The 17,562-nt window shown below is 36.9% G+C and overlaps 1 protein-coding gene across 5 annotated transcripts in view; it reads right to left on the bottom strand.

Annotated features, from left to right (window-relative positions):
• PPARG (peroxisome proliferator activated receptor gamma) overlaps positions 1-17,562 on the bottom strand; it is a 134,468-nt gene that overhangs the window by 29,574 nt on the left and 87,332 nt on the right. For all 5 annotated transcript variants that reach the window (XM_019428123.2, XM_019428121.2, XM_019428124.2 and 2 more), the window contains one exon: positions 9,905-10,043. In XM_019428123.2, the coding sequence (XP_019283668.1) occupies positions 9,905-10,043 (139 nt within the window). The remainder of the gene's footprint in view (positions 1-9,904; positions 10,044-17,562) is intronic.

The raw sequence follows: 17,562 nt of genomic DNA, 5'->3' as shown, positions 1-17,562 counted from the left end.
ATGGGTACTGAGTTTTCTCATCTTTGCTCCTGGGTGCAATACACATGGTAGGTATACAAAAAAATGCTTGATGAATTAAACTTTAAAGTATCAAGTTTAAAAACAGGAAGTTTGTTGGGAATGCAAGCTGGTACAGCCACTCTGGAAAACAGTATGGAGGTTCCTCAAAAAACTAAAAATAGAACTACTCTACGACCCAGCAATTGCACTACGAGGCATTTATCCAAGGGATACAGGTGTGCTGTTTCGAAGGGGCACATGCACCCCCATGTTTATAGCAGCACTATCAACAATAGCCAAAGTATGGAAAGAGCCCAAATGTCCATCGATGGATGAATGGATAAAGAAGATGTGGTACATATATATACACAATGGAGTATTAGTCAACAATCAAAAGAATGAAATCTTGCCATTGGCAACTACGTGGATGGAACTGGAGGGTATTATACTAAGTGAAATTAGTCAGAGGAAGACAAAAATCATATGACTTCTCTCATATGAGAACTTTAAGAGACAAAACAGATGAACATAAGGGAAGAGAAACAAAAATAATATAAAAACAGGGAGGGGGAGAAAACAGAAGAGACTCATAAATATGGAGAACAAACAGGGTTACAGGAGGGGTTGTGGGAGGGGGGATGGGCTAAGAATTATGGCACATTGAAGGGAGAAGAGGTTTGGTGTAAAGCGTGGAGACAACCCAAATTCTCTAACAAAACAGAGTGGCTGGAATCACCAACAATCTGTGGCTCTTTATGTAACAGAGTGCACAGTGCCATCTCTTTACACAATGAATAATTACTGACTATCTACTGTGTGCGCAACATTGTTCTAGGCTCTGGTTAAATTTTTACAGGTAATAAAGTATAAATATACACATCTAGGAAAATAACTTTTTTTCCTAAAAGGTAATCCAAAAAGTTAATTTAAAATAAACAGCCAAAAGGGAGTGGGAGGTAAAGACTTCCAGTTATGGGATGAATAAGTCACAGAGATGAAAGGTACAGCATGGGGAATATAGTCAGTGGTACTGTAATAGCATTGTACGGTGACAGATGGTAGCTACACTGTGGGGAGCACAGCATAACACATAGAGACGTTGAATCACTATGTTGTATACCTGAAACTAATGTAACATGGTGTGCCTACTATATTTCAATTAAAAAAAATTATAAAATAGGGGCTCCTGGGTGGCTCAGTCGGTTGAGCATCCGACTGCGGCTCAGGTCATGATCTTGTGCCTCATGAGTTCGAGCCCCGCGTCGGGCTCTGTGCTGACAGCTCGGAGCCTGGAGCCTGCTTTGGATTCTGTGTCTCCCTCTCTCTCTCTGCCCCTCCCCTCCTCGTGCTCTCTCTCTCTCAAAAATAAACATTAAAAAATTTTAAAAAATAATAATAATAAAATAAAATTTCTGTTAGGAAGAGCCCAGCCAAACATAGCCACCTATTATATTTGCTAATCTTGGTTTTCTGTAACATAATAAAAACAGCCAAAAAAAGCTTCTGAAAATTAATTTAGAATTAGGACATATTAAGGCAAAAAGCCTTCTGCTACGATCTAAATAATATGTGAATTTTTAGAAGTCAAAGTTCTCCCAAAAGGCTAGCTCTTATGAACAAGTTTTCCGTATCATTAAATGCTCATTAAATGTGCTCATGCTGCACATTAGATTCAATTAACTATTAATGCAACTAATCAGATAGGTGATTTTAGCATTTTTATATACCAGAGGTTCAACAAAACAGATAAAAAACACATTCTATTTGGTGAAACTAAATTTGCATAAAACATGGAAATCTGAAGTTGTAGAGGAAATACCATTTTTTATTTGTATGCATTTTTTTAAATTTTTTTTTTAATGTTTATTTATTTTTGAGACAGAGAGAGACAGAGCATGAATGGGGGAGGGTCAGAGAGAGAGGGAGACACAGAATCCGAAACAGGCTCCAGGCTCTGAGCGGTCAGCACAGAGCCCGACGCGGGGCTCGAACTCACGGACCGCGAGATCATGACCTGAGCTGAAGTTGGAGGCTTAACTGACTGAGCCACCCAGGCGCCCCTATTTGTATGCATTTTTTAAGGGAGAAACTCAATTTTATTTTGCTGCTTTTGAGTCCTATGTAATAATATCTATCTACCGCACGTGAGGTGGTGAGATAAGGCACAGAAAGTGTTCAGCATAGCACGTGGCACATAGTAATGCTTAATAAACCCAGCTTTTGTTACTTGTGGATGAAGTGGTCTAAGTTAACCATGTTTACTGTGGACTATAGACCAGACTACAGATATCATTTTGTAGTCAGGGACACAGACCTAGATTCTTTCCCATAGATACAGAACAAATCCTGAAAACCTCTTCTATCTATGTATGTCTCTATCTCTCTGTCTTTAACTTGTTTAAGGAATGGTGTACTAATTCTTAAACCTCAGTTTCTACCCATTGGGTAGAGCATCTGAAAACCAAGAAGAGGGGGGAATTCTCCCTTTGGATTGCTGTTTCCGATAAGACTGAAATTAGAGCTTAAGAAATAGAAAACGAAAGTTCTGGGTTGGGGACCAGAAATATAAAGGCTGAGTGTGCCCATATAAAAGTATATTTTTCCACATCTTCCACTATTGCTTCAAAGACAGAGGAAAATGCTCCATGTGTTCCTATGAGTCACTGAGGGAGTACTCTTGGCCTCTCTGGAAGACAATGAAATTAACACTACACTTCAAGTAGTCAGGAAGTCAACTTTCTAGTTTCAGCTCAGTGAAAAACTATCCAAGTGGCTTAACTTCTTTGGTTTTCAACTGGTTTATCTATAAAATGAGGGACTTGGAAAAGAAGACTTCTAAAATTTCCTTCTTTTAGCTCTAAGTTTAGCTATAAAATTCTATAAATCCTGACGACATATAATGTTGCAGAACATACTACACTCTTTCTTTCTTTTAAGCAATTTTTATCTAGTCCCTGAAGCCCTGAAGAAAAAAAAAAAAAAAAGACACATTATGTCTGTTCTAAAGATCTAGCACCTGACAAACAGCAACTTCCAAAATACTGGCATTCAGTGTCATATAATTAATCACCTACAGAGAATTCATATTGCTTGGTTTAAAAAAAATCTGTCATTATCAGCATCAGTATGCAGCCTTCAGGAAGAAGAGGTTTGTAGAGACTCAGTTTCTGGTGAAAGTGTATTAGCTTGCCTTTATATAATACACTTTTACTGAACTGAATGCAGTTCACTGCTACCATATAACAGATTCAGTACTGTGTATTTAGTGTTGATTTACTGAACACATGCAGTACTTAGATACCCTGCTCTTTGGATCTCGGTATAGTGCTAAGAAACAATATTTCTTAATGACAGTTAATAACACTCTTTTAAAACACCTATCTAATTGTAGGAGCATGCAACACAAATGTTACTTAATTTTAAACATTAAAGCGATTTTCAAAATAAGAAATCAGAAAACAGAAGAATGAATTGAGTTGTACTAAAAGTATTTTTGTCTGTCAACATCTAAGGGGTGAACTGGCAATCATACTAGGCTTTTGAGAATTGGTAAGGCTATGTCTCATGGTCAATTTTAACATTTATTTTGTAAAAGCCTATGTAAATAAGACAGATAATACTATTGCTTTTAATAGGTCTGTTGCCAATAAGTTATGTTTTTCTACCCTTCTTTTTTTAATGTTTATTTCTGAAACAGAGAGAGACAGAGTATGAGTGGGGGAGGGTCAGAGAGAGAGGGAGACACAGAATCTGAAGCAGGCTCCAGGCTCCAAGATGTCAGCACAGACCCCCATGCAGGGCTTGAACTCACAAACCGTGAGATCATGACCTGAGCCGAAGTCGGATGCTCAACCGACTGAGCCACCCAGGCGCCCCTCTACCTCTCTTTCTTGAGAAAACACTTGTGCATTCTGAGGTTGCGCAGAAAGCACTGCCAGAGCAATCTAATAACTATCATTTTCTTGCTCCTCTAAGTAAAACAAGGAGCAGCTTTAGCACTAATATGAAGTGATTTTTATTCAGGGGTAACATTGTCAAACTATCTGCAGAGGACATGTAAACATTTGTCTAGGTTTCTTCACAAAGCAGAGATGGGCAAAACACCCCTGGCCTTACCTGACTCACTGATTCCCTGAAGTCTTACCTGAGATCATTGAATTCACTCAATGAACACCTGTTTGATGCAAGACACTGTGCTAGACAGACTGGACTGGGGGAATAGGAGGACAGGACATGTCTAGTAGGGGAGAGCCTATATATACACAGGTTATTCTCTCTCATGTACCTCTCTTCACTAGCTCCTTCCTTTCCACCTAAGCGGATGTTGAAGATTCTAACCCTGGTTATAATCTCTTCAGTCCATCTTTCCTCCACCACTGAAACTACCGAAAGAGTAGTCTTTCTTCCTTGCCTGCATTTGTCACTACTTACCTCCCAACCTACTGCAATCTTGCTTACGCCTCATTTAAATTTCCAAAACCTTGCTCTTAAAAGTCCCCATTGCTTTTTCTCACAGCCAGATCTAGGGGCCTCTTCGGAGTTCTTGTTTCTGCTTGAGCACTCCAGCATTCACTCTCCCAGCTTTTGCTACTGTTGACCTTCTTCACCCTGTGACTTTAAAATGTTCTCATTGTGGTTTCTGCTTTTCTGGTTCTCCTATCTTTCTGCCTATGTTCCAGACCTTTATGATGGCCCCTCTTCCTTCCCTTATATTCTGTTGTTCCTAATTCATTCTTCTAGCTCACAAAATGTGCTCATAACTCCTGCCCTCTCTTTTCCTGAGATCTGGACTGTTAGTTTTCTCTTGTTTCTATATTCTTTTATATATGGATGCTGGATATCCTGTAAGACCCTCAAATGCAACTTTAAAAATGAATTTTTGTTCTTCCCCTCCAGTTTCCTTTCCCTGTTTCCCTTTCTTAGTTAATTCATTCTATCACCCGACTAGATACCCTGAACAATTTTTGATGACCCCTCTTTCCCTCAGACACTTGCATTCACTGGTCACTGCTCCGATATTTTTCACAATTTAATTTCTTCTCACTAACCCTTCCCACTGTCTTGGTTCAGAATATTGCATTTGTCTTATGAATTTCCCTGTTTCTCTAACTTATCCTTTTTACAGCTGTCAGTAGTTTAGATTTGGGCAGTATAGATCTGATCACTCCCTTGCTTTACAAAGCAGAGTGTGGGTGTCACAAGAAAGGTTTAAAACACAGAGGGAAGAGGGGGAATTAGAAAGTCTTACAGAAGAGAAGGCATTTGAATGGGGCCTTGAATGCCTGGTGGGATTGTGACAGGGAGCCAAAGGACATAATAAACAGAGGGAAAAGGAGGTGGAGGCTAGCTTGTACGTAGCCACGAATGCCATGTGGGTCTCAGCACAAGCTACCATGTGCATCAGGACCTCATCCATTGTTATATTTTCTGAAAATTAACATTTGGATAATTTTTCCTTTATATTACAAAGAAGACTTTAAAAAAAACCCAAGTATTAAAATTTAAACTTATTTGCCATTCAGGCTTTTCTTTTTTACAAGGAAGGAGAGAACTGACTTGTAAAATGCTGAGTGCCACAAATATCTGTGAAGCCCTTTTTCTGGATTTTTATGAAGCTGCTGAGAAATTATTTTTAAAGTTGTCAGCATTTTTTTTAAATAACAGAAAAAAAAAAACCCATACATTATATAATAGGATGTCCTAATCAGTAAAGCTAAAGCTTCACTAATTTTTACATTTATGAAAAGCATAATTTTCATTCAAATCTCACTGGCATAGGGAAAACCTAACTGAATGACTCATAAGTAAGTCAATTCTTCTCTACTTCACATTATTTTTTAAAAAGTAACAGGCTATACTTATAATTTTATTATTTAGTTCATACATGAAAAGCAGCTCCAAATACGAAATATTCACTATTCAAAATTTATTTTTATCTTATCTTATCTTAATTTTATTTTAGAGAGGACAAGCAGAGGAGAGGGGAAGAAGGGGTGGGGAGAGAGAGAAGGAAAGACAGAGAGGAAGGCAGATATCCTAAGCAGGCTCCTTAACGAGGAGCCTGACACAGGGCGTGATCTCACAAATGTGAGATCATGACTTGAGTCGAAATCCAGAGTCAGACACTTAACTGACTAAGCCACCCAGGAACTCCAGTAGTCAAAATTCTTAATGAATAAATTATCTTATCAAAAATAAAGAAGTCAAGGGGCGCCTGGATGGCTCAGTCGGTTGGGTGTCTGACTTCAGCTCACATCATGATCTCATGGTTTGTGGGTTTGAGCCCCGCGTCGGAATCTGTGCTAACAGCTTGGAGCCCAGAGCCTGCTTCGGATTCTGTGTCTCTCTCTGTCCCTCCTCCGCTCACATGCTCTCTCTCAAAATAAATAAATTAAAAAAAAATAAAGGAGTCACATTTTAAAAATATGATTCATGTCAGGGATCTTGCCAACAGAATTTTAAAACAAAAATTATACTAAGAAAAACTATAAAAGTTTGTGTCCACTTGACTGAAGAAATATTAATCTATGTGAGCATTTTTATCAAGAATCTGTAGACACCAGCTTCACTAATTCAAAATGTAAAACAAGAAGCAGGTTATGCTATGATCACTTGGTAAGTCACATGCACCTCTGGGTAGCCTAGGAAGCTGGGTCTTTATTTCTGCTTTACTTTCATTTGGAGCTTTCCTCTAAAGGTGTCTGGACAGGGTATTGAACTGATTGTGCCAAGCATGACTCACAAAGACTGGGGAGCCATCAGTGGAACTGGCCCATGGTCTAGAAATGATGATATGTTAAATGACCAAAACAATTGCAACACGTGTTTATCCTGATCACTGCAGAAAAATAAAAACTTTGCTCCCAAAGCACTTCAGTCCAACGCTTGGATATTTTTCCTACCCAGTGCTGACAACAGATTATCTGAGAAACAACTAGGTTCCCAAGTGTAAGAATTCTGAAATCCTCCTGTCCTTCTACGATGTTTAGGCTACATGTCACAATTAAAATGGAAGTTCCATCTGAAGATGGAACCATACACTCTTAACCAAATATACCATCTATGTTCTTTAGCCTGGACTGCTCTAGATTTGTACTCTGGGGCTAGGCTACATTGTTATGTGATCATCAGATGTAATGCCTTAAATTGCTGAGCAATTGATCAGAACATCTAGATGACCTGATTCAAGCATATGAATTATATTTTTATGGCAACAAAACATATAGGTGTCAGATACCTACATATTTGAGAAGATGGTGACACTGTCTATAATATATGGACTAGCTTAATGAAAAGTGAAAACTTTGGTGAGGTAGGTTGTCTGACTTACGCAGAATCATAGAACTTTCAAAGTTGAAAGGATTAGCAACCCTTGTTTCAGTGATTTTCCAACAATGTTGCCCAGGGCCCTGAGGGTTCCTTGAAGGTTACTTATAGAAGCCTCCTTTAAAGCTGGGAGTGGTGGCTAATGGGCAACCTAAATGCACCGAATGGATTAAACAGACACCAAAGAGCAGAAACACAAGTAATAGAGAATGGAGTACATTTACTTCGGGGGATGTTCATCTCTTCTTGTGTGTACTGAAAGCAGCAAGGTGCCGATTTGGTACAACACTATAAGCCTCTTGATAAATTGGGTGGGTTATTATAGTGAGGTCCATTCACAGAAAACATTAATATAATAACAAAATAATTTTAGATAGTTACTACAACCTCCTAGAAATTTTGGAGGATTTGGAAATGTTTCCTTTCTCAGGATAACAGGCAAAACTATTCAAAACCTCATTGTTGGCTTTCCCTTCTTGTGCTTTGATCAAATGTTTTCCATACAGCAAACACATTCCTGTGAACACTTCTTAGAAGGGATTTTCTCAGTCACTGCTGCAATCTTGTAAACGTTGAACTGTGTAAGTCTAATTCTTTTTTTTTTTTTTTTTTTTTTTGTCTTTGCAAGAAGAATTAACTGAACACTCCCTATCAAGATTGCTCTTCTCTTGGGGTGACTCAGTTGGTTGAGCATCTGACTTCAGCTCAGGTCATGATCTCACAATTCATGATTTCGAGCCCCATGTCAGATTCTGTGCTGACAGCTCAGAGCCTTGGACCCTGCTTTGGATTCCCCCCGCCCCCGCCCCCCTCTCTGCCCCTCCTACACTCATGCTCTGTCTCTCTCAAAAATAAACATTAAAAAGAAAAGATTGTTCTTCTCTCTAAACAGAATATTCTAATCACCATATAAAGTCAAATGATGACTTTATTATTAGGTTTATGATGGTTTTCTTTGAATTTTCTGGGAAGAGAAAATTATACCATCAATACTATATAGGTTGGGCTTTAAATGTTGTTTGCTTATTAACAATAAGCAAAAGGAGGCATATTTTATGTGAATGTGTGCAAGCAACAGGAAATACATGTTACATCAATATGTGAAGTGACAAATTTAAAGGACAAAAAATAAATAGCATGAAAAGCAGAACTGGCATGCTTTTCTAGGCAGTCTTAGTAATAATGATTTCAAAGTCAAAGATTTCACCATAAAGATAAAATAAATGTATTGCAACTTGACTGCATCATCTAAAATATAACCCTTGACTTGAAATGAAAGAAAATTGATGGAATTAAACCAGTAAATTATTTTTGCAATCAATGACTGCAGTTGTATACTGCTACACAGCAGACATAATCAACTGTGAGGAAATTTGGACCAAATTTCCACTCTGTCCAGTATAGCTGACAGATTTCTTCATAATACATTCTTGCCTTCAGAGGAAATGGCCCATATTAATTATAAAAATATAATTTCGTAAACTATTTTTAAAGAGTAGGATATCAACCAATTAGCGATTCTCAAATACTTTTAAGATTTCCGCTGTGAAAACCAAACATCTGTGTGATGGAATAAAACTAATTTTCACAGATGCTTTGGAGCCTTAACATATGAAGATTGACTTCAAATGTTATCTTCTTACCAGATCAGTTTTGAGACCGGTGAAGGCAAAAGAAAGAAAAAAAAAATAGAATATCCAGTGAAACAAGACTTCAGATTTTATTTGAACACTTTGGCATTTTAGATTTCTTGAGCCCATAATGAATTTTGAAAGAACAAATACTTGACAAATATAATACTATAAAGTTACTATCAAATTTGTTTTGTGATTTTGTTAACACCAATCAGAGCTAAATGGAAATCAAGAACTACTTCTTCAAATAGGCCTATCTTCCGTGATTCTACTGAGTTAGTTCTACAACTCATGAAAACAAAGGTCTTCTACATTCTTTCTCTTAAGCCAACACTCAAAATCGTAAGCTTGATTTTAGATACAGGTTTATAAAATAGAAATTTTTATTTTCTTATGATTCTATGGACACTGAAGTTTTGTGGGAGCTTAAAATCTTTGCTTTATCCACAAGCCTGTATGCTCTTTGAAGTCAAGGGTACTGCTATATCTATACTCATCTTTGCACAGCAAAGAGGAAAAAAAGGATATACTCTAGATTCTGATATTCCACTTAAAGTTCCACAGCCAGAAACCTGCAGTTTTCTCAAAGCAGAAAGAAACTACTGATATACACAAGAATAATGCCATTTTTAATGCTATTAAAGCAACATAAAAAATGAATCACAATCATTACATTCATTTGGAAATACTACAGTTATTTCTTATCACTTCTCATATTTTCAAGTCTTCTCTCCCATCATGGCAGATGCCAAACCACTGAAAGAAAGATTGCACACTAAGAGCCTAAACCTCACCCAAAATGAGAAATGCTTTATCAGCATATAATATTCTGAAATCTGGAATTTTGTGGAAAACTGTCCACATTTTCAGCAATGGCCCTACAGGCTACTTATCTGGCAGCCATAATGAGAACAGTTAAATATGTGTACTAAGTGTTCACTTACCATTATGAGACATCCCCACAGCAAGGCATTTCTGAAACCGACAGTACTGACATTTATTTCTACTTTTTTTGTGGATACGACAGTTAAGGTCACACCTATCGTAAATGAGCTTCAATCTGATTGTCCTCCGGAAGAACCCCTGCAAAGGGATATGGAAAAAAGAAAGCAAATTTTAAGTCTTTATGATACACGGAAGCAGCAACATTTGGCTAAAGGCACTGGCCTAGATATCAGCAAAGGAAGGTTCTGTCACTGGTGACTTCAGACAAGTCATGTAACTGCTACAAGATCTCCAGTGTCCTTCTTTAGCTCTGAGACGTGACCATATCCAACTGATGTCATTCAATGTATCTTGGCTCTACGTTTGAGTTTCAGCACACTCTAAGAAGTGCTCTGGATTTAATGTAATGCAAATAAAACACCATGTAATCAGTTCAGTTTCTCTGCAAATCCTTCCAACAGCATGCCCCAGCCTTTATTATTGTGCTAAGCCATTTGGCGAAGTTATAATCATTTCATTCTAAAACATGATCAGGGCCAATAAAAATCCACATGTGGACAATTTTTTAGAATTCTCTATGTTGCATAATTTCCTACAGAATTGGTTTCATTTACTTATGCGATTGAAAGAGTGTTCCATAACTGTTGTAGCCTACACACAAAAAAAGATTATAGGAAAGAACAAGAGAAGTAATAAACAAATCCTTAGACAATGGACTGCCATCTCAAAACAGCAAATAGGTCAATTCGAGGCTAATTGAATTCTGCTGTATTTATATATTTTTGAAAGACCTAAAAGAAATTCTAATTGGAAATGTTTGCTAATAACTCCATTTTTTGTTGTTGTTGTCAGAGTGTTCTTATTAGTTTCTATTGTTCTCATCTCCATGAAACTCAATTCTTAACTCTTTCAAATTTATCTGGCCCCATTTCGTGCAAAAACCCCTGAACTAGTATGGATTCTGCTGCTGACACACATTTTCACTTTCTCTGCATTTGCATCTTGAACTCCAGACAAGTTTCTACTGCTTACTAGGCATGTCACTTGGAAATCTAACAGCTACCTGAAACCTAGCATGTCCAACCCTGAAACTCGGGTCTTACCCTGCAAACTCACTTCTGGAGGCTTTCACCATTTCGGTTGGTACAAACACTCTCCCAGTCTCTGATGCCAAACTCCTTGAAATCACTCCTGACTTTTTTCTCTCACATGGAAAGACCTTCCTCTAAATATACACTTGCTTACTCGTCTCACTGCCTTCAAGCTTGCTAACATGTCAACTTCTCAATGAGGCTTATATGCCCTATTTAATACTGTGGCCAGTCTCTGCCCCCACCTCTCTTTTGGAACCTCTGGTTTTCTTCACAGGGCTCTAGTTTCTGTTTTGTTTTGTTATTTTCTAGTAACAGTTAGGACTTTCTAACATACCATATAATTTACTTATTATATTTTAAGTGTTTATTTTCTGCCCATCCCCCACTGCCTAATTAAAATTGTGAGCTTCATGGGGAGTCACTGGATATGACCTAAATACAACAACAGTCTTCTAATAAAATCTGTTGAATGAATATGTGCGTCACTTAACTTCCTTTCTGGGCCATCTCTGATATTATTTTGATCCTAAACCATGACTGAGATATCACAAGGCCATTGGTATACTCTTTTCCTTTTCTGTTATCTTATTAAGTATAATATTAATTACTAACATGTAGAAAATATATGTAATTATAAAACATAATAAGATAATTATTAGACATGAGCCCATAGCCCAAGATTTAAAATCACGACTGGAATAGTTATGTATTTTTCCCCTATCCAACTCCTGCACTCTGTTTCCCCTGGGCAAAGTAATCATTATTCTCAATTTTGTATTTATTATTTTCTTGACTTTTAAGAAAATACAGTTTTACCACACTGTATGTAAAATTGAAAAATACACTGCTTACTTATGCTTGTTTGGGGGCTTTATTAAATGGTATACTTCATACAGTATTTTGGGAGTTTCATTTTTTAAAATTTAGTATTAGATTTCTAAAATGTATCTACTTTCTTGTGAAAAGCTATGATTTATTCATTTTCACAATTTCATAATATTCCATTCTATGACTATTTCACAATTTATTAACATCTTTTCATGTGTTTTTAAAAATATTTTATCATTTTTTCTTTAAGAAGGCTCCTATCTTCTCACATTGATGGATGTTTAAATTGTTGCCAATATTTTGCTATTATAAACAGTGCTTCTATAAATATTCTTGTAAATGTTTTATGATGCACATGTACAAGAGTTACCTAGGGGTGAAGTTTTTGGATTGTACAGAGGTGAATGATAAATTTTACAAGATCATACCAAATTGTTTTTCAGAGTGAAAATATCAACTTCCATTCCCTCTACCAATTGGTATTGTCAGACTTTAAAAAAATTTTTTTAATGTTTATTTATTTTTGAAGGACAGAGCATGAGCTGTTGAGGGACAAAGAGAGAGAGAAACCAAAGCAGGCTCCAGGCTCTGAGCCATCAGCACAGAGCCCAAGGTGGGGTTGGAACCCACAAGGCATGAGATCATGACCTGAGCTGAAGTCGGACACCCAACTGACATGACAGAGCCACCCAGGCGCTCCTGTCAGACCTCTTAATATTTCACAATGTATAACAGAATCTAAGTGTGATCTTAATTTGTATTTTCCTGATTCTTTATTTCCTAGTTTTTAATTGGATTGTCTCTTCCTTAATACTGAATTTTAGAAATTTTTTATATATTCTAAGACACTAATCTGTTGTCTGTTAGAGATGTTGCAAATATATTCTGCTTTCTATGCTGTACCATCTTTGAAATTTACTATTTCAGTCTCTTGTTGTTGTTTTTACTATTTATTTATTTTGAGAGAGAGAGCACGCACATGAGTGCACATGACCAGGGAAGGGGCAGAAAAAGAGGGACAGAGGGAATCCCAAGCAGGCTCCATGCTGTCAGCATGGAGCCCGACATGGGGTTTGAACTCACAGACCATGAGATCAAGATCTGAGCCGAAATCAAGAGTCAGAGGCTTAAACCCCCTCAGTATCATGTTTGTTTGTTTGTTTGTTTGTTTTTAACCTGTAAACGTTTTCATTTCACTCTCATTGTTAAAAGATTATAGAATACTCAGTTATCTTCACTTGGAGTTCCATGATTGCTGCTGTGGAGGGGTCTACTGTTAACTTACTCTAAAGTGTTTTTTTTCTTTTCTCATTGGTTGCTTTTATATATTCTCTTAGTTTTTAGTATTCTGCAGTTTTACTGCAGTGTGTCTCAGCATGCGTTTCTTTTCATTTATTTTCTTGGACTGTTTTCTGCATCATGATTTCACTTGTTTATCAGTTCTGACATTAATTAGCTAAGTATTAGACCTTCTTATTCTAGCCTTCCATATTTCTCAACTTCTTTCTAGTTTCCATCTTTTTGTCATACTAATATTGATTATAAAAGTAAACATCAGAGCAATCAAATAAAACAACAAAAAATATATAATTACAATGAAAAAAAAGGGCAACATTTCTTACCAAAGTTCATCAGTGATAAGAGTTCTGTACATTACTCTTCTATTGATTAGTAAAGAAGGCATATTTTTAATATTCCAAGATTCTATGAATCTTTCAAGAACTAAGAGGCTTCAATTTTTAGCAGGTTCTGGATAGCACATATTCTTTAAGGCACTGTGGTTCTCATTCTCAGTAATTTCTTTACATTTATCTTCCAGTTCACTAATCCTTTCTTCTATTATGTAAAATATGCTAATTAACCCCTCTGCTGAATTTTTATTTCGATAATTATATTTTTCACTTTAGAAGTTTCACTTCACTAAACATACTGATTTATTTTCAAATCTGCCTAGTTGTTCCTGTCAAGTCTACTCTTGCTTGTTCATTGGGGTGATTCTGCCCTTTTTCTTGAAACAATTCATACACAGCTTTTTTCTCTATCAGGCATCCCAATTATCATTATCTGCTTTCCTTGTATAGGGGCAGAGGGGTCTAAATCTGTTTTTGTTTATTTTTGATAAATGTTATTCAAGGTGATTAACTTCTTAATATGCTTACTGATATTTTGAACTTGTATATTGACCTCAAACTGTGGGAATCCTACAGGGTCTAAATTGAGAAGTCTTTCCTCCAAAAAGAATTTGCAGACGCTTCTGTTAGAAGCCAGGGGCTCCAGTGACTTGTGACTATTTCAGATTCTCTTCAGAAAGCTGGCTCAATTCAAAAGCCCCAGACTCAGCTCCCTCTCACTGATGGCTCTGGATACTGCTATAGGCATCTGTCTTTGGTGCAATGCTGCACCTCCTATGGGCACCTATCACAAGAGAAACCCTGCCCCAGTAAGTGTGCCTGCAGGTCACAGCTCAAGACCTAGGGTTTTTTTTGTTTGTTTGTTTTGCCCTTGTTGGTTAGGAGAAGTTTTCCCTACCTCTTGTGAGATCAGCAATATCTAAAGAATAGGTACATATATAGACCTATATATAGATCTGTTAGAACTTGAAGCCTCCTTAATTCTCAAATTAAGGTTCTAAGGACCTCTGAATATTAAAAAAGGTATTTTTTTCACATTAAATTTTTTTTAATGTTTATTTATTTTTGAGAGAGAGAGAGAGAGAGACAGAGTGCAAGCGGGAGAGGGGTAAAAAGAGGAGACACAGAATCTGAAGCAAGACCCAGGCTCTGGGCTGTCAACACAGAGCCCAAGACGCAGCTTGAACCCACAAACTATGAAATCATGACCTGAGCCGAAGTCAGACACTTATCCAACTGAGCCATCCAGGTGCCCCATTTTTTTCACATTTTAACAGAAGGCTAATGTACAGAACCATTCTCATGAATAAATGTTGGTGGGAAATTTTGTTTGGATTTTTGCCATTGTGATCATATATGTTTTATGCTATTCCTTGAGTGCTTTTTAAAATTTTCACTTTTAAAAACTGATCCTCGTGGTTGAACATACTGCTTAGCTAGCTTAAATGGGCAGGTTCCAGAGTATTCAGTTATCTGGCATGGCTGGAAAGGAAGGTGTTTTTGATGAGAGAATTATGTTACTTACAATGCAAAGTTTTGTTTTGACTCATACGATATCTTTCAATGTGTATCATATTATTTTTGTGATGATTTGGGGTCTTTCAATGTTAAAGGAAAATAATCCTGAATATTATTTGTGTACTGTACATGTACATAAAACCATAAACTAAAAATATACACAAATTCAGCACACAGCTTAGGAGTTGCTTTGGTGTATATATTATTCAATAGCCAAAGGTTCTTTTTTATCTAAGTCTGCAATATTAATAACCAAGAATCTGTCACTATTCCACTTTAATCCAAGCCCAATTCTGTTTATTCCTGTTTGAATTTTGGCAGGGATCACTAATATAAACCTGTTCCATTGACAATGTAAAACTGTTTCAGATGACCCACTAACATGTATCATAAGCAATACTAGAACTATTCTTTTTTTTTTTTTTAATGTTTATTTATTTTTGAGACAGAGACAGAGCATGAGCAGGGGAGGAGCAGAGAGAGAGGGAGACACACAATTCGAAGCAGGCTCCAAGCTCCAAGCTGTCAGCACAGAGCCTGATGCGGGGCCCAAACCCACAAACTGCAAGATCATGACCTGAGCTGAAGTCGGAGGCCTAACCGACTGAGCCACCCAGGCACCCCAGACTACTCTTTTCAATTCATAAACTAGTCTGCAGGTTTATAGTTAACTGTATTCTAATCATGGGCACATGCTACATTCTGCTGAAATGGCAAATGTTAAACTGCCAAAGTACCCTTTACAAAATACAGGTGAGTCAAACACATTTGTTTGTTCACTTTCCTGGCTTTTTGTTGAGTATTGTTGATAAGCTAAGAAGATATCTTTGATTACTGATAGCCACTGATCTAAATTAGCTGCATTCAGACTGCGGCAGCAATTTTGTTTAATTCCACAGCAGCAAAGAATGAGTATTTCTTCAGCCTCAATGCCTTATAACAGTGGTTCTCAAACTTTCTAGTCTTAGGACCCCTTTACTCTCTTAAAAATTATTGAGGACCCCATGAGCTTTTGTTTATGTGGGTTATATCTACTGATACTTGTCAGACTAGCAATTAAAACTGAAAAATTGTTATGTACAAGAACATAACAGGCAAACATTCCATTAGCCACCAAAGCTATATTACTATTCCATGTCATGTAGTTTCTGGAACACTCCACTTATACTCCTGAGAGAGTGAGAGTGAAAACGGTAAATGACAACTGAGAATTGTTATAAAAGTAGTTTCAACCTCACAGGTGCCTTGAAAAGGTCTTAGGGAATCCACAGGCTTCCAGAACACACTTTGAGAACTACTGACTTATATGTGGAGAAGCTAAATTATATTATTCCACTAACATTTCTTTTTATTCTTATCTTTAAAATGAGTAGATATTGGGGCGCCTGGGTGGCTCAGTCGGTTAAGCGTCCGACTTCGGCTCAGGTCATGATCTCGCGGTCCGTGAGTTCGAGCCCCGCATAGGGCTCGGTGCTGACAGCTCAGAGCCTGGAGCCTGTTTCAGATTCTATGTCTCCCTCTTTCTCTGACCCTCCCCTGTTCATGCTCTCTCTCTCTCTGTCTCAAAAATAAATAAACGTTAAAAAAATTAAAAAAATAAAATAAAATAAAATGAGTAGATATTTATTTTGCCTTCCAAGGTTAGCATAACCTTCTTTGCATTTTAGTCTCAGAAGTCTGTAATCCAGGGTCTTCTTTGGATTTTATTAAGTGTTCATTCTCCATCTCTGCCTTAGGACCCTTTCTGTTCCTAATTTGATGGCATCTGAACTTTGTCCTTCTCCTTCTTGCTATTTTTCTTCTTTGCTTGCTTTTACTTTGTAAGTTTTGTGCCCTCAGGACTTAGTTTTTATTACTGTAACCAACTACTGTCTTTCAGTTTTTAGCTGTTATCAGTAATGGCCACTGCCCACAAATACTGACATGATGGAACTATTTGCTTAAACGTTCTCATTTTCTAAGCCTATAAAAAGCAGTAATATATGGAGGAAACTTAACCAATCACACTGTTTTTATTTACCAATGTTAATTACCAAGATGACCAAACAGAATGGTTTCTTCAGGTGTTTCTCAGAATTTGGCAACAATTTACTCCAAAATTATATAAATCTAACACAATAAAATGACATATTTTCACTAGTCACTGCAATCTTAAATAACTGACCATACCTTATGATTTCATTCATCACAGATATTTTAGTTTGGTTTCAATCACACAATGAATACTTATTAGTGTTTTAAATGAAAGTATCTCTCTGCCAATAGTATTTCAAAAAGTCATTTTGGAATTTTAGACCTTAGAGATGAATAAGACCTTGGATAAGTAATTCAACCGAGTCATTTTACACATGAGGTGACTGAGGGTTTATATGACTGGCTAGTAACTCTGGACAGGTGGCTGGGTGACTACAATCTTGTCTCTTTTCATTTTATTAGGTTGCCTTTAGAAAAATAAACTGAATTAAAGAGATTTTAGAGATCATCTAATTCAACCCCATCATTTTATAGATGCAAAAACTTAGGCAGAATGTGGTTAAAAAAAAAAGCATCTTATACAATATCTGGTGCATAGTAGATTTTCAATAA

This window comes from Panthera pardus, unplaced genomic scaffold (assembly GCF_024362965.1).
Source record: "Panthera pardus isolate Hobbes unplaced genomic scaffold, ASM2436296v1 HiC_scaffold_8, whole genome shotgun sequence".
NCBI classification, from domain to species: Eukaryota; Metazoa; Chordata; class Mammalia; order Carnivora; family Felidae; genus Panthera; species Panthera pardus.
Note: the sequence above shows the minus strand (reverse complement) of the source record. Positions and strands in the feature narration are given on the sequence as shown.